The following is a 13,797-nucleotide window of genomic DNA, read 5'->3' on the forward strand; positions in this document are numbered from 1 at the left end:
ACTGTTAAATTTACCACGGAAACTAATCCTTAAGAGTGACGCGTATCCATCTTGCAATTTGCCTTTTAGTGGCGCCAGTGATAACAAACCGATTCCAATAGAAGAAAGGAAAGAATGTTTTAACAAATGTGAAATTCGTAGAAGAAGCCTAGAGACTTCAAAGAAGCTCTCACCATTGAAGAGGAATGTTGACAAGTATACATTTACAGATGAAGTTCTTTGTAGTGATCCACATAAAGTCACTTTACAGAATTCTGTAGCATCACTACAGAGGAGAAATGCTCATCCAAGGAACATGTGCATGAAATTGCGAGCACGTAATAAAGATCTTAGAGGTCAGCTGTCCTCAATGAAACGACGTCTGCACAAAGAAGAATTTAATAAAAAGGAACTTGTGTCCCGTGAAACTAATCGAAAACTTGGCAAAATATTTTCACCCAATCAAATTAGAAGTTTGTTGCATGGTTCAAAACGGGTTCAATGGGGCAAAGAGGACATTTGTAAGTCTATTACTTTACGTGCTCTTTCACAGAAGAGTTACAATTTCCTCAGAGAAAAACTCGGATAACCTCTACCTGCAGTGTCAACCTTGTGTTCTTGGATTAATTGCAGTTTCAGTTGCCAACCAGGAATTTTGAAGGATGTTTTAGTGATGATGAAAATGCAGGCTGCAACACTGACTGACAGGGAACGTATCTGTGTTTTGTCATTTGATGAAATGGACATTGACAGTAGAATTTGTTACGATCAGCAAGATGACAGGATTCTTCGACCTCACAGTAATGTCCTTGTTGTCATGGTCCAAGGCTTGTTTGCAACGTGGAAGCGGCCTATCTATTTCAATTTTGATGTTCAAATGACAGCAGCACTCTTGAATGAAGTTATTGTTTTCCTGGCCAGCATTTGCTACAATGTTGTGGCTGCAGTAGCAGACATGGGTGCAAAGAATAGTTCTGTCTGGTAGGAGCTTGGCATTACACATGAAAATACTTGTTTTCCACACTCGTGTGATTCTCTGAGACGTGTGTGGGTGTTTGCTGACGTTCCCCATTTGCTCAAACTCTTAAGGAACCACTTGCTGGATCAAGGAATAATGTTGGAAAACAAGGCTGTGACAAAAACTGTGTTCGAGAAACTGTTATTTTTGGAGAGTGGCGAGATGAAAATATGTCCTAAGTTATCTCAGCAACACATTACAGTGAAGGGCAGAGAGCGACAGCGAGTACGCTCAGCAGCTCAGCTGCTATCAAATACAACTGCACAGGCGATTCGGTATTTGATGCCTGAAGAAGGACACGCCAGTGATTTCATACAGATGGTGGATGAGACTCTCTATGTGCTTAATTCAAGGACAAAAGAAAGTAATAAATCGGTAGCCTGTGGATTTGGTGTCAATTTTCAAGCCCAAGAACAGTGCCTACGTAAATTTTCTAAGTGTTGTGAGAAGATGTGTGTTGGCAACTCAAAGCATCTCCTACCTTTCCAGAAAGGATTTTTGAAAACTGTTCGGTCACTTTTGGGTCTGTTCAGTGACTTAGCTGTTTATAATTTTGAATATATTCTTACAGCAAGATTAAATCAAGACTGATGGAGAAATTTTTTTCTCTTATAAAAGGCCTTGGGCGTTTTTATGATCATCCATCGCCAGTCGAGGTAAAGAGCCGGATAAGACTGTTGTTGTTGGGAGCAAACACTTACGATATTCCACTTTCAAATACATCGTCTGTTGAGCCAGGTGAAGAAGATTCGTGACTGCAACTGTTTTTGGCAATATCCTGCCTGATATGTCTGAGGCGTTGGCAATGGTTGAAGGAGACAAGGAGATATAAGATTTAGATTTTGGAGTAGGAGAATCCGATGTGCCTCCAATGTCACTGGCTTCTGATTGTAGCACTGAAGGATTTAAATATCTTGCTGCATATGTAGCTTATCGGTGCAGACAGTATGACAGATCACTGGCCACACCCACTGGAGAGTTACTGACACTGCCTAAGGAGACGTCGAGAGGATGGCTGGGCATGGTTTCTCGTGGGGGTTTGCTTGTGCCTTCAGAAATGTGGCTCGAAACAATTAGCAAATTTGAATTAATTTTTGCCCAGATCCATGGACATGACAGTTTTTCCAGGGAAACTGGTGTCATCAAGAACCTGTGCACTATACTTACCTAGCGATTCCCCACTATTCACCCAGAAATCATTAAGGTTTACACTAGGACGAGAACATTTATCCAATTGCGTTGGCTGTCTGCAAAGGACAAGTCAAAGAAAGCAGTTGCCGCTCAGCAACAGAAAGCAAGGAAGCGGTATTTGTCATCGCCTTAGAATGTAAATAAACAATATTTGTGAAAGTTAAATAATGTATAAACTTAGTGATAGAAGTGAAGGTCCTCTGTCTGTGTTTGTTTCACAACTAGCAAGACTCTACACCGACAGTGTCAAGGATTGGCTTATTGTTTCCCACACTACATACCAACTTTGCTGAACGGCGGACTCAGTAAGTTAATTTACCACTATTTCCTGTAAATCGTATTTTGCAGCACTTTTTTTTGGATTGAATGCCCTTTTATATAAGTGAATTTTAACAACTAGGGCAAACATTATACATCCACCTTGATAAAAATATAAGCCAAAGGTTTGAGGTGTGAGAAAATTATTGCATAATTTCTTGAGTGCAAACGACATTGTTTTTGTAGACATGATGTAAACAGAATATAAATGAGCGTTACATAGAGCTTGTCTACAAGTTAACACCTTTCCCAGAGCCAAAGTTAGAAAATTGAATTCTCATTTCGAACGTTTACTTCGTAGAGAACTGCAAAACAGACTGTACTTTGCACTTATTTTTGTAAAGTTTGATCTATAGATGCTTGATTTTATTAAAGTCAGCACTCAGCAGTGTCTGTTTAAAAGCTGGACAAGTCACAGAATATAGCAGTAACTTTCTAGAAATAGTAGAATAACAATTTATCTTTTACTATTTCTGTAGAAACTGAAACATTTCACAAATACATCGCTTAAATGCGCGGGCTGCGTCTTGTAGCGCTGTTCCAGAGGCAGCGACAGTTCCTTCGTGATGTCACAGCCTCAGCCAATGGCAGCACAGAACTCTTACTGCTCAGCCTTATTTTTTTTATGGACCTTGGACAAACCGAACAACTTGACGTAAGATAAAATCAGCCATAACAGCCACCAAAATGTGAGAACTGGTAACAGGAAAGTCATCGACAGTGTTTTGAGCTTCAATGTCTAAACTGAAACACAACAGTTCATCCCGATCAAATGCTGGATTGGAGCCAGTCGGCAATCGTGAAAGAGCACCCTCATTAGTGTGTTGTACTGTGGGCCAGAAATGAATCTCATAGTTATAGCATGACAAAAAAAGTGCCCAGCATTGCAGGCAATGGTTCACTTCGACCAGTAAAGGTACCAAAAGATTGAAAAGAGAAGCCAGAAGTTTATGATCAGTAATCAAATAACACATTGAACCATATAGGAAAGTGTGAAATTTTTGAAGTGCATACACAATAGCAAGGGCGTCTTTTTCTATCTGTGAGTAGTGCTGTTGCACCTTATTCAGAGTCTTGAAAGCATGCACAAAACGGGGTTTGAAACCGTCTTCATATTTGTGTGCAAGAACAGCCCTGAGGCTATTCTGGGAGGTGTATGTGGCCGAAACAAGATGTTGGCCTGGTTCAAAGGTAGCCAAGCAGGGTGCTGAGCATAATTTTGACCTTAATAGGGTGAAAGCATGCACAAAGGTGGGTTACCATTGAAAAAGTAACATATTTATGTAAGAGAGCACAAAGTGGCTGGGCTGATGTGGCTCCAACAGAAAGAAATTTATGGTAGTATGCAATCTTTCTGAGAAAGGCCTGCAACTCTTTGATGCAGTAAAGCTGTAATGGCATCAATATGCTGAGGTAAAGGCTTGACCAGCACACAAGACTTCAAAACTGAGATAGATATAGATGGCTGAAAAAAAAGTGATTTGTCCAAGTTACATTTCAAACCAGCAGCCTGTAGCACCATAAACAAGGCATAAATGTTCTGAAAATGTTCATCTGTTGAGGAAGATGAGACCACAGTATCATACAGATGGCTAATGCACCCCGGCACAGAGGGTATGAGTTGCTCCAAAAATCACTGTAAAATGGCGGAGGTGCTAGTCGCATTGCATAGCAGGTGCTGGTATTGATAAAACCCAAAGGGGTTACTCGCTATGAGGACATGTTTAGAATCGTCATCCACAGGCAGTTGTAAGTCAGCTTTTGGAAGTCTGTTTTGGAAAAATGTTGGCCCTCAGCAGGCTGCGCGAAGAGTTCACGAGTATGGGGTAAGATACAGGTATCAATAGTAGACTGTGAATTTACAGACACTTTAAAATCACCACAGAGCCGAAGGTTGCCATTAAGATTTTTGACAGTTACCAATGTACTAGACCATTCACTAGAGGGAGACAAGCACGATAACATCCAAAGACGTAGATCGATCTAGTTACAATTTGACTTGCTCCCATAAAGCTCCTGGGACTGTGAGCCTTCTGTAGCACATCCCAGAACTCCCAAGAACGAGGAGAAATATTCTGAGCAAAACACGTCCAGTTGTTAGTATGGAACTCGATCCAATACCAGATACACTTCCTCAGAAATAGAGAACCCAAAAATTCTGATGACGTCCAATCCAAATAAGTTTTCCATGTTGATACCATCCTCTACAAGAAAGGTCAAAGGCCAAACACCTGTTTCATGCACTGTGGAAGTAGAAGCCTGTTCCAATATGGGTATTTGTTCTCCGTTGTAACCCGCCAACTGACGAGATACAGGGAACACTGCAATTGATCCAAGATTCACTCTGGTTTGAGAATTTAACAAAGTCACTGCTGCTCCTGTGTCCACATGCATTTTGAACATCTTGTCCATCACACATACTTCAATGTAGAGATTGTTTGGGGCTACCATCACGTAGGAAACACTGTTCACATCCATGTTCATGTTTGGTGAAGGAAGTCGAGAGTTGCACACAGACACAATATGTCTTCTTCTTCTCCTTCTTCTTCTTCTCTCTCTCTTTTTACAATGGTTGCGCATCGCCCAACACTTTGAGCACATGGCCCTCTCATATTGAACAAAACAATAAGGGCATGATGGAAGATGAATGTGCAACTGCTTTGGTGAGGGTGACTGCTGCTACCTAGAACGGCACTGCTCCAATGCATCCAGGAGGCTGTGGTTGCGTGCCATGATGTTGTCACCTCCATGTGAGCTAACAAACAGCAGCTGAGGAGGAGAGGAAACAATGGTGCCTACCTCACACCATGCCTCTGCCTGATTCTGCTGCCCTAGATACGTAAAAAGACTGAGCAATGTTCAGAACATCTGTGAAAGAGAGATTTTCACATTGTAAAGCACATTCATGAACTTCCCTATCAGCATATGAATCCCAGTGAGCCTCAGTAACAAACTGGCAACTATGGCTAAGCCGTTGAAGTTCCACTGCCCAAGCTCTGTATGACCGTTGCAGCCAGTTTTGACAGTGGTAGAACTCAGTACAAGCAGCTGTAACATGGGTATGTTTGTAACGATAATTAGAAAGCAGTGGACACATTTCATCAAAAGAGATGCTGGCAGGCACAAAAGGCTCCATGGCACAAAAGGTGGTAAATGTGAGGAGAAGAAATCCATGCCAAAAATAAAGGCTTATACAAATTGTAGTCAGCGACTCTAGAGGCTTGAAAATGTTGCTGAAGTCATTTTTCATGTGCGTCCCAAAACAGTGTGGGTTGCATTAGTGGCGGTGGCATCTGGGGCCACATTGTTTAGTATTACAGAAAGAACCCACTGTTGGTTGGTGAGAGTTTTATGTTGTTGAATAACTTCTTCCACTGACTTTCTGGCTGTATATCAAACCAAACAAAGTAAATACATGGAGCAGAATTCCATCCTGATCACAAAGTATGTTGTAACAGTGGACAGACACAATATGAGAAGTAACACCAACCAAATTTTGTTCTGCTTCCACACCAAGAAATCCAGAATAACACTGAATAAAGTATAGAACAGTACAAAGTCTCGTAACTGTAGAACACATCAATATAAAGTGTGATAGGTGAGTATACAGTAAGCAAATAAATATAAATGAGGCTGATGGCCCAGCATGCTGGGCTTATATTGGGATGTTGTGCACATGGCACAGCGCTTGCTGCACTGTGTGTCCAGGTTGCAAGGCGACCTGCCTAGGCTGTCTGAGGGGGTACGGTTATCACTTGCTGTTTTATGCGCACTCACACTATAAGTTTACAACACTACTGTTTGCTTATCTTGCCATTTACGTAACATGTTTTCATTGAACATTTGGGCCAACATAGTTGGCTACTTTTTGTACTTTCAGCATTGCAGCACAGTAAGCAATCATGATAATCTAATATATAAGAAACTATCAGCCTCAATTACGGTAATGAAACCAACCTTTACCTAGGTTTCAGCCCAAATAATTCAGCCTTCTTCAGGAGCTATACCTGAATCTATAATTTGTCTAAGAGGGCATGCTCTAGAAATAAAACTATAACAGCCTGAATAGGCATAATCACATTTTAAAAATGCAGTACATAAGTACTAAGTCAATACCAAGACTTAACTTAAGGTCTGGCGTGCACCTTGTCTCCATGGATGGCGTGCGGTGCGCCTTGGGACCTCACCTGAAACTAAGTAGGACTAGATAATGCTCTGCAAATCAATGTGGCAGGGAACATTGCGCATGTCTAACTGAGACAATGACTGTCAAAGGTAAAAGACCAATGTAGGCATATCTTAAAACAAATAACTTATAGAAAGGTTGAAAATCTTAAACATAAAGCCTCTGCACCAGGTTATGACTAAAATTTAACGAACTATGCATTGATTTATGTAAGTTCGAACACACTACCCTGACTTACACTATTAGAATATATCGGCCCTTTCACAATGAATGCTGCATAACGCATCCATTGTTATTAATGAAAGATGACATAGGACACAAAACAGCGAAACTGTAGCATGTAAATGCCATAATGCAGTAATCTTGGTTAACCTGTGTACAGATGGTTGAGTTGTTGGTTTTATGAGTTGATGTAGATATACTTCTTATTGCTGACACACACTGAATGAAGACTATTATCAAGATTAATTTTTTATCTTATTACTAAAAATAATGCGTGAGTGACCAAACGACAACACTTCATTGCCATGTAATAGCAAACGACCAGCATAGGTCAAATTATGTTTTACATGTAAAAAATATGGTAATTGCATGAACGGATGTGCAATGCTCTTTCATCGCCCTTATACTCTGTCGGCCAACACAGGTCAATATCACTACATGCTACAAAAGAGAATTAACGCCTCTTATATTAAAGGCTATTATTAAATAGATATGATATGATAAAATGTGCTTGACCTGAAAAGACACATAGGAAAATTTTATGGACACTTGACATGGGAAAACAGCATGTTCTTCACAGGGAAGAATTAAAAAGAAATAAAAGGTAGCTACTAATATCCCCATGTGCATGCCATAAATGGACAAGGATGAAGTTGTCTCTGGATTGCAACTATAAATAAATGTAAAGGAAATTAAATCCCAAAAGGTCGAGACGGACCAGCTAAACTTCATCTTGTCACCTGAGGCTCCAGTTCACTGCTCGTGGGCTAGTAACCACTTATATGAATATAACTATTGTCTATGGGATAGATGGGGGCATCTTAATTATTTAAAAACCATGTGTGCCACATTATGCAAGCACCGTATGTGGAAAGACCACCTGATGGGAATCATATACCAAAATGTCATGTGCTCAAATGCACGCATGCTAGCCACTACCTTACAGGATGTCTAAAATAAAGTACATCAAGCACCGACCATCTGTGTCACACCACCACTGAAATACTACTCGGCTTCTGCCAATCAACCATTATCTGGTCATGATATTCTAAATAATGGCATAAGACATTCAAACAAATTCTTGTTTTTTAACTGATCATTAAGGAGGTTATGCTCCTCAAATTGCAGATGTTTAAAAGTCTCCATTTCTTCTAGGATGTCTAATCTAGTACCTTTAATCTCATGATGTAGCAGCTCTGTGCTGGTTATGGGATTAGGTGCATGTGCATTTTGGATCAGGTGTTCGGCAAAGGAGGAACCTCGTGTGCCGTCACCACTTTTGGTTGGAATGTGCTCCTTATATCTAGTAGCAATGGCTCTGCCTGTTTGACCTATATAATAGTCTGGGCAATCCCCACAAGTGATTTTATAAACCACAGAGCGAAATAGTTTGTCATATGATGCGTGCAGTGTATGGACCAAAGTTTTTTCAGATTTTTATTGGTTGAAAATGCTACCTTAAACCCATAATTATTAAGCATTTGGCCTAATCTGTAAGAACCCCTGCCTATGAAGTGAATAGATAAAACGGCAGCAGGTTCACTTTCTCCCCATGGCCAATGGTACCAACCAGCCACTGTGTCATTCTTAGCTCACAATTGTCATTGGATGTGGATATGGAGGGGCATGTGGTCAGCACACTGCTCTCCCAGCCATATATCAGTTTACAAGACTGGAACCACTACTTCTCAATCAAGTAGCTCCACAGTTTGCCTCACAAGGGCTTGCCAACAGCACACAGCAGACTGAATGTCACCCATCCAAGTGTCAGCCCAGTCTGACAGTACTGAACTTCTGTGAAAATGAGAAGCTAGGTGAATAAATAAATAGTGACATTGACATCCAATCCACTGAAGTGACATCAAATCAAAAAGCTTGCATCAGTATACTGGCCTCATGCCCCCCCCCCCCCCCTTTTTTTTACAATTGCATTGACCAATTGTTAAAAGAAGAAGAAGAAGAAGAAGAAGAAGAAGAAGTGTTTGCAATGACATTAGCAGTCTACCAGTGAAGCACACTGCCCGGTGATAATGATTAACTTTTAACTTGTGTAGAAGGTATGTGAAATGCTGTTTCTTAACGACTCAATGAAAATTAATTTGTTTTCCTGCTACACTCTTAAGGTTTTGCTGTAGCATGTGTGGTTTTTTTTTTTAAATACTGGTATGTAGTGTGCATGGCTGTGAAATGGTCAAAACACTGGGCTTGTATGCCAGAGGAACTATGCTCCAGTCCCCATCAGCAGATCCATGTGTAAGTTTTGTGTAGTTGCCCTAAATTGATAAAGGCAAATGCCTGGACAGCTACTCAGAAATGTCATGGCTAGTTTTCTTCTCCTATCCAAGTTTGTGCTCTGTCCCTAATTTTTGTCTTAATTTTTGTTTGAATATGTAATATTTTGTAACTCATTTGTAAAATATTTTTTAGAATATATTTGGGCTCTATTCATTTCAGGTATTTAATTCATTATGTTGTGTCTAATACAAAAAGTAATTCAATAAGACCTTTCAGTGCATAAATTTGTCTATGAAACTGAACCAAGTTCAGCTGAAATTTCATAACCTGATCATTTTGTCATTCATTAGTATTCATTGCTTCTGTGATTGATGTTATTTATTTTACAGAAATATGTTTATTAAAAAGGTGTATTTCTGTCTTTGTTAAACAGTATGAAGACTGATATTTATGTATGTTCTTCTCCTAACAGCACACCAACTATGAACAAGTTGCAGAGGGTTATGGTGGGAAGGGAATTCTGATATCAAGCTCATCTGATAATTTAATTTCCTCTCTTAAAAAGGCAGTAGATCTGCACAGCAAGGACCACACAGTTTTGATAAATGTTCTAATTGGTAATACAAAGTTTAGAGAGGGAAGTATTTCAGTGTGATGATTTAGTGAGTAAATGCACTTTAAACTGGAGCCTTATTTCATGGACACTGTACAAGGAGAAATCATAAACATCACACAAAGGCTCTGATAATTAAGTAAAGGTAGCACTGAGAAATGTTCAAAAGGTGGTTTGGATATTAAGTTCTTCAGCTATCTCTGTTTAAAAATTGAGATAGTTTGTATTAAATGGCATTTTATGGTGATACGGATCATTTTGGTAGCTTTAGTGACTTAAAATGGTGAAATAGTGCTGTGACTGAAAATTGTATTACTTGATGTACTAGTTTATAATTTTTAATCAGTATTGAAGCTGGGACAGTTTTCACTGCAGCTATATTGCAAGTGTATTGTAATATTTTTTTCATACCTGTGGATGCTTGACTGATTCTCCATTATTCCTCAAAAATGCATTCCCAGAAGAAAGGCAGGGTTATTTTTATGAGGTCGCCCCATGTGTTGCCCAAACCTTACAGTTAAAGGGTCTGACTTATAATTCATATGTGAAGAGCATCATGTCAGTCTTGCCATATAAACATAATACTATTTATTTATGATGTTTGTGTTGAGTATTGTGGAAATAGCAGTTCTGATACTGATTTTGTCCCATCTGCACTATGTTATTTTGTTTGTTTCATATACAAGAGGTGTTCTGATGTTATTGTAGTCACTTGACAAGGTCACAGTGGATTGTCAAAGGAAAATGAAAATAAGTAACTGGCAGTTGACAGATTTTTGATTTTTCAGATATGATGGGCACAGATGATTATATCTAAATTATTCAGTTAACTTGTTGATCACTGAGAATTATAAGGAGCATTGTTTGTAAATTTAGTAATGGGCTGCTCTACAAGGAAGCTATTTAATTTAGTGTAAACTGGATCCTATGACTGCCACTGGCTGGGTGTTCATGTTTAAGTGAATTTTACTGTTTTGACATTTCTCATGGAAAATAATGTTATTCAGTCCTTTAGGCAGATTCACAGTAAATTATGTAAGATCTCTAGAGGACAGAGAATATTCAAAAATTGCTCTTATTAAAAAAAATTTGGCTTTTAATTGGTAAATCATGTGAGAGTAAGTAATTTACTCTGAGAGTAGTACTTCATTTCTCTGTTCATATCAGCACTTTAAGACACACTTGTTCAGCTCCTTGTTGTAGTGTAGCCTTAAGGTAGTTGTACATTAAAAGAAAGTTATTGTTTATCTGTTGTTTTGTTGGTACCATTGATGTGTGATTACTGAAAAACAGTATTTTGGCTATGAAATCCTGTGATATTAGCAAATATAACCACATGGACATAATATTGGTTTGCAGCTGGACATATTGAAAAACACAATGTATGATATGAAGCTTCAGAAGTCACTTTACAAATAAATTGTACCTACAGATGTGGAATGAAAATAAATTTATACCTGCTTCATAACTTTCTACCACATTGATTTCCTTCCTTCTGTCCTGCTGTTAGTCTTATTCATCACTTTTGTTTATTGAAATGCTATTGTGTATTGTCTGGATTACATTACCCTGTGAGGGTATTGCAGCCAGTCTTCCTCCAAAGTTTAGATACCCAACAAAGTTGTCTTCCATGGAGGAGTTAAAATTGTCTAACCATTAAGACATTTTCTTACACACTCTCTAATTACACTGAATCTGAACCAATTTTTGCTAATGTAGTGGTCTTACTAGAACTGTTGGAATGATTTGTCATAGCGCAGTAGTCTACAGCAGTTACCTTTGTTTGCATCTGAACAAAATTGTAAAAGTATAATTAATTGTGTGGAAGAATCAGTAAAATGTATTTCACTTGCAGTATTATTGTTTTTCTTAAAGATGTTGGAGGTATGCATTTGTGAATTTGATTTACAGATATAATTTATGTATCTGTGTGGAGCACCCTTATGATTTTTGAATATCCACTCATAAACCTGTCCTTTTATCATCAAAAGGTCCTTTTCCCCAAAACGTATTACAGTTAGTTAATACTTCGTGGATTTGGTAGCTTATCAACAGCAGTCAAATGCAGCTCGTTTGGTCTAATGTGACTTCTGGATAAAGTATGACATAAGTATACAACATTCTTCTGCAGAAAACATAATTTCTGCAAGTAGTGTTTTAGGCCCACTTGCTCCAACTTGGTGAATAGTGTTCCTAGATTGATGATACATTCCTGAGTGGTGCTACCAGTTTCTACTACATAATCTGGGTAATTTCAGAATGAAATTTGTATATAAGATGTTCTAAATACCTTTGAAAGACAACAGTTCACTGGCTGCCCTGAAAGGTAGGTCATTACAGCAATAAAGGCTGACTGGTGTGTTTATTTCTGAAGTTTTGTGAGGCTTCATTGAGTGGTAGCTACGAGCATACATTGGACAAATCTATGTTTGAGCAACTCTTCCCTCTAGAAATTCTTCTGGCTATGGAGTTGTCTAGGAATCTACTGCTCATTTGTTAATGGCTGAAGTCACAAAAGACAATGCATTTCTAGATTTGTGAGGGATTTTGTTGCATTCTTATTGACATGAAATTGTACTGGTACTTGTGGTAATGAACAGCTATAGTGGGATATGGTTTTACTGGTGTAGGAGAGCTGGTACACTGCTTACTTACATTGGTGTTACATGTTTATGATGGTATTGACTGTCTGTGCTGCTGAGATACCAGAAGTACCACTGCAACTTCATATAAATATTTGAACTGTTGCTCCACTGCTTGTGACACTTCAAAGCCAATAGCCAGTACCTTCCCTAGTTGAGTTTCTCTAATCGTAAGGCATCCCAATGAACTCCCCCATCAGGACTAAATAGACAATGTTGTAATGAATATGAGAGTCTGCATAGGACCATTGATGCTCAGGGCTATCATATTCAAAATTGCACCTATGTCTTAATCTAATTAGTTTGACAATTATGTCCTATTGTTTTTAGTAGCTGGTGGAATTCTATGCTGCTCACAACAATACGGCTGTTATTTGTATAATATAAACTTAGCAACAAAAATTTTGTTGAAAGATTATGCTGGCTGGTTTGTTAGTGGAGCTAATTTTTTTAACAAGCCAAATGAACAGGGTGGCCCACCATTCTGTGGATATTTAGGATTTTTGCAAAATTTGGTGTTGTGGACACATGACATGGTAACAAAAGTACCTAAGTGGAGCAGACATGGACAGGGATCACCCTAGTGAATACATGGGCTGCAAATAGGGGAATCCATTGAGATAAGTGACTTTGACAAAGGGTCACATTATTATTACACAGACCCTGTGAATGAGTATCTCACAAATGGCGGAGCTGGTCGGATATTCACATGCTACTGTCGCAAGCATCTATGAAAAGGGGTAGGATAATGAAACTATCACTAGGCACTAAATGGTTGGACGTTCATGACTCTTCACAGAACATAGGGTTTGGATGCTTGTCTTCTGTGTAAAGTGGGATAGATGGTGATCTGTGGCACCTCTGCCGAAGTAGCACAATGCTGGTGCACATAAAATTGTTTAAGAGCACGCTGTTCATTGTACATTGCTGAACATAGAGCTCTGCAGCAGACCACCCATATGTTTCACATGCTTACCTAATGACATCATCAGTTATGATTGCAGTGGGCATTGGACCATTGGGATTTGACTTTTGATCAATGGAAACGTGCACTCTTCGGGTGAATCACATTTTTCCTACACTAGGTCACTAATTGCCTCCACAAATGTTGCCGTCGAGGCGAACAGTGGCTCAAAATGTGCAGTGCTCCGTGGACACAGGCTAGTGGGAGTAGTATTGTGCTATGAGAGATGTTCTCCTGCACTTGCATGGGACCTGTGGCAGTAATCGAAGACACACTGACAGCTGCAAACTACCTGCATCCCTTCATGCTTGATGTCTTTCCCAACAGTGAGATCATCTTCCATTAGCATTAATTGTCATTATATTGGAGCCAGCACTATGTTGCATTGGTTTGAGGAGTGAATTCACATTGATGTCTCAGCAACCTGAT

The 13,797-nt window shown here is 39.2% G+C and overlaps 1 protein-coding gene across 1 annotated transcript in view; it reads left to right on the top strand.

Moving 5' to 3' along the window:
- LOC126298141 (2-hydroxyacyl-CoA lyase 2-like) overlaps window positions 1-11,230 on the top strand; it is a 94,512-nt gene extending 83,282 nt beyond the window's left edge. Inside the window, exon 11 of the mRNA XM_049989457.1 lies at window positions 9,622-11,230. Coding sequence (XP_049845414.1) covers window positions 9,622-9,804 — 183 coding nt within the window. The 3' untranslated portion in view covers window positions 9,805-11,230. The remainder of the gene's footprint in view (window positions 1-9,621) is intronic.
- The last annotated feature ends 2,567 nt before the right edge of the window (window positions 11,231-13,797 follow it).

Source organism: Schistocerca gregaria, chromosome X (genome assembly GCF_023897955.1).
Source record: "Schistocerca gregaria isolate iqSchGreg1 chromosome X, iqSchGreg1.2, whole genome shotgun sequence".
Taxonomy (NCBI): domain Eukaryota; kingdom Metazoa; phylum Arthropoda; class Insecta; order Orthoptera; family Acrididae; genus Schistocerca; species Schistocerca gregaria.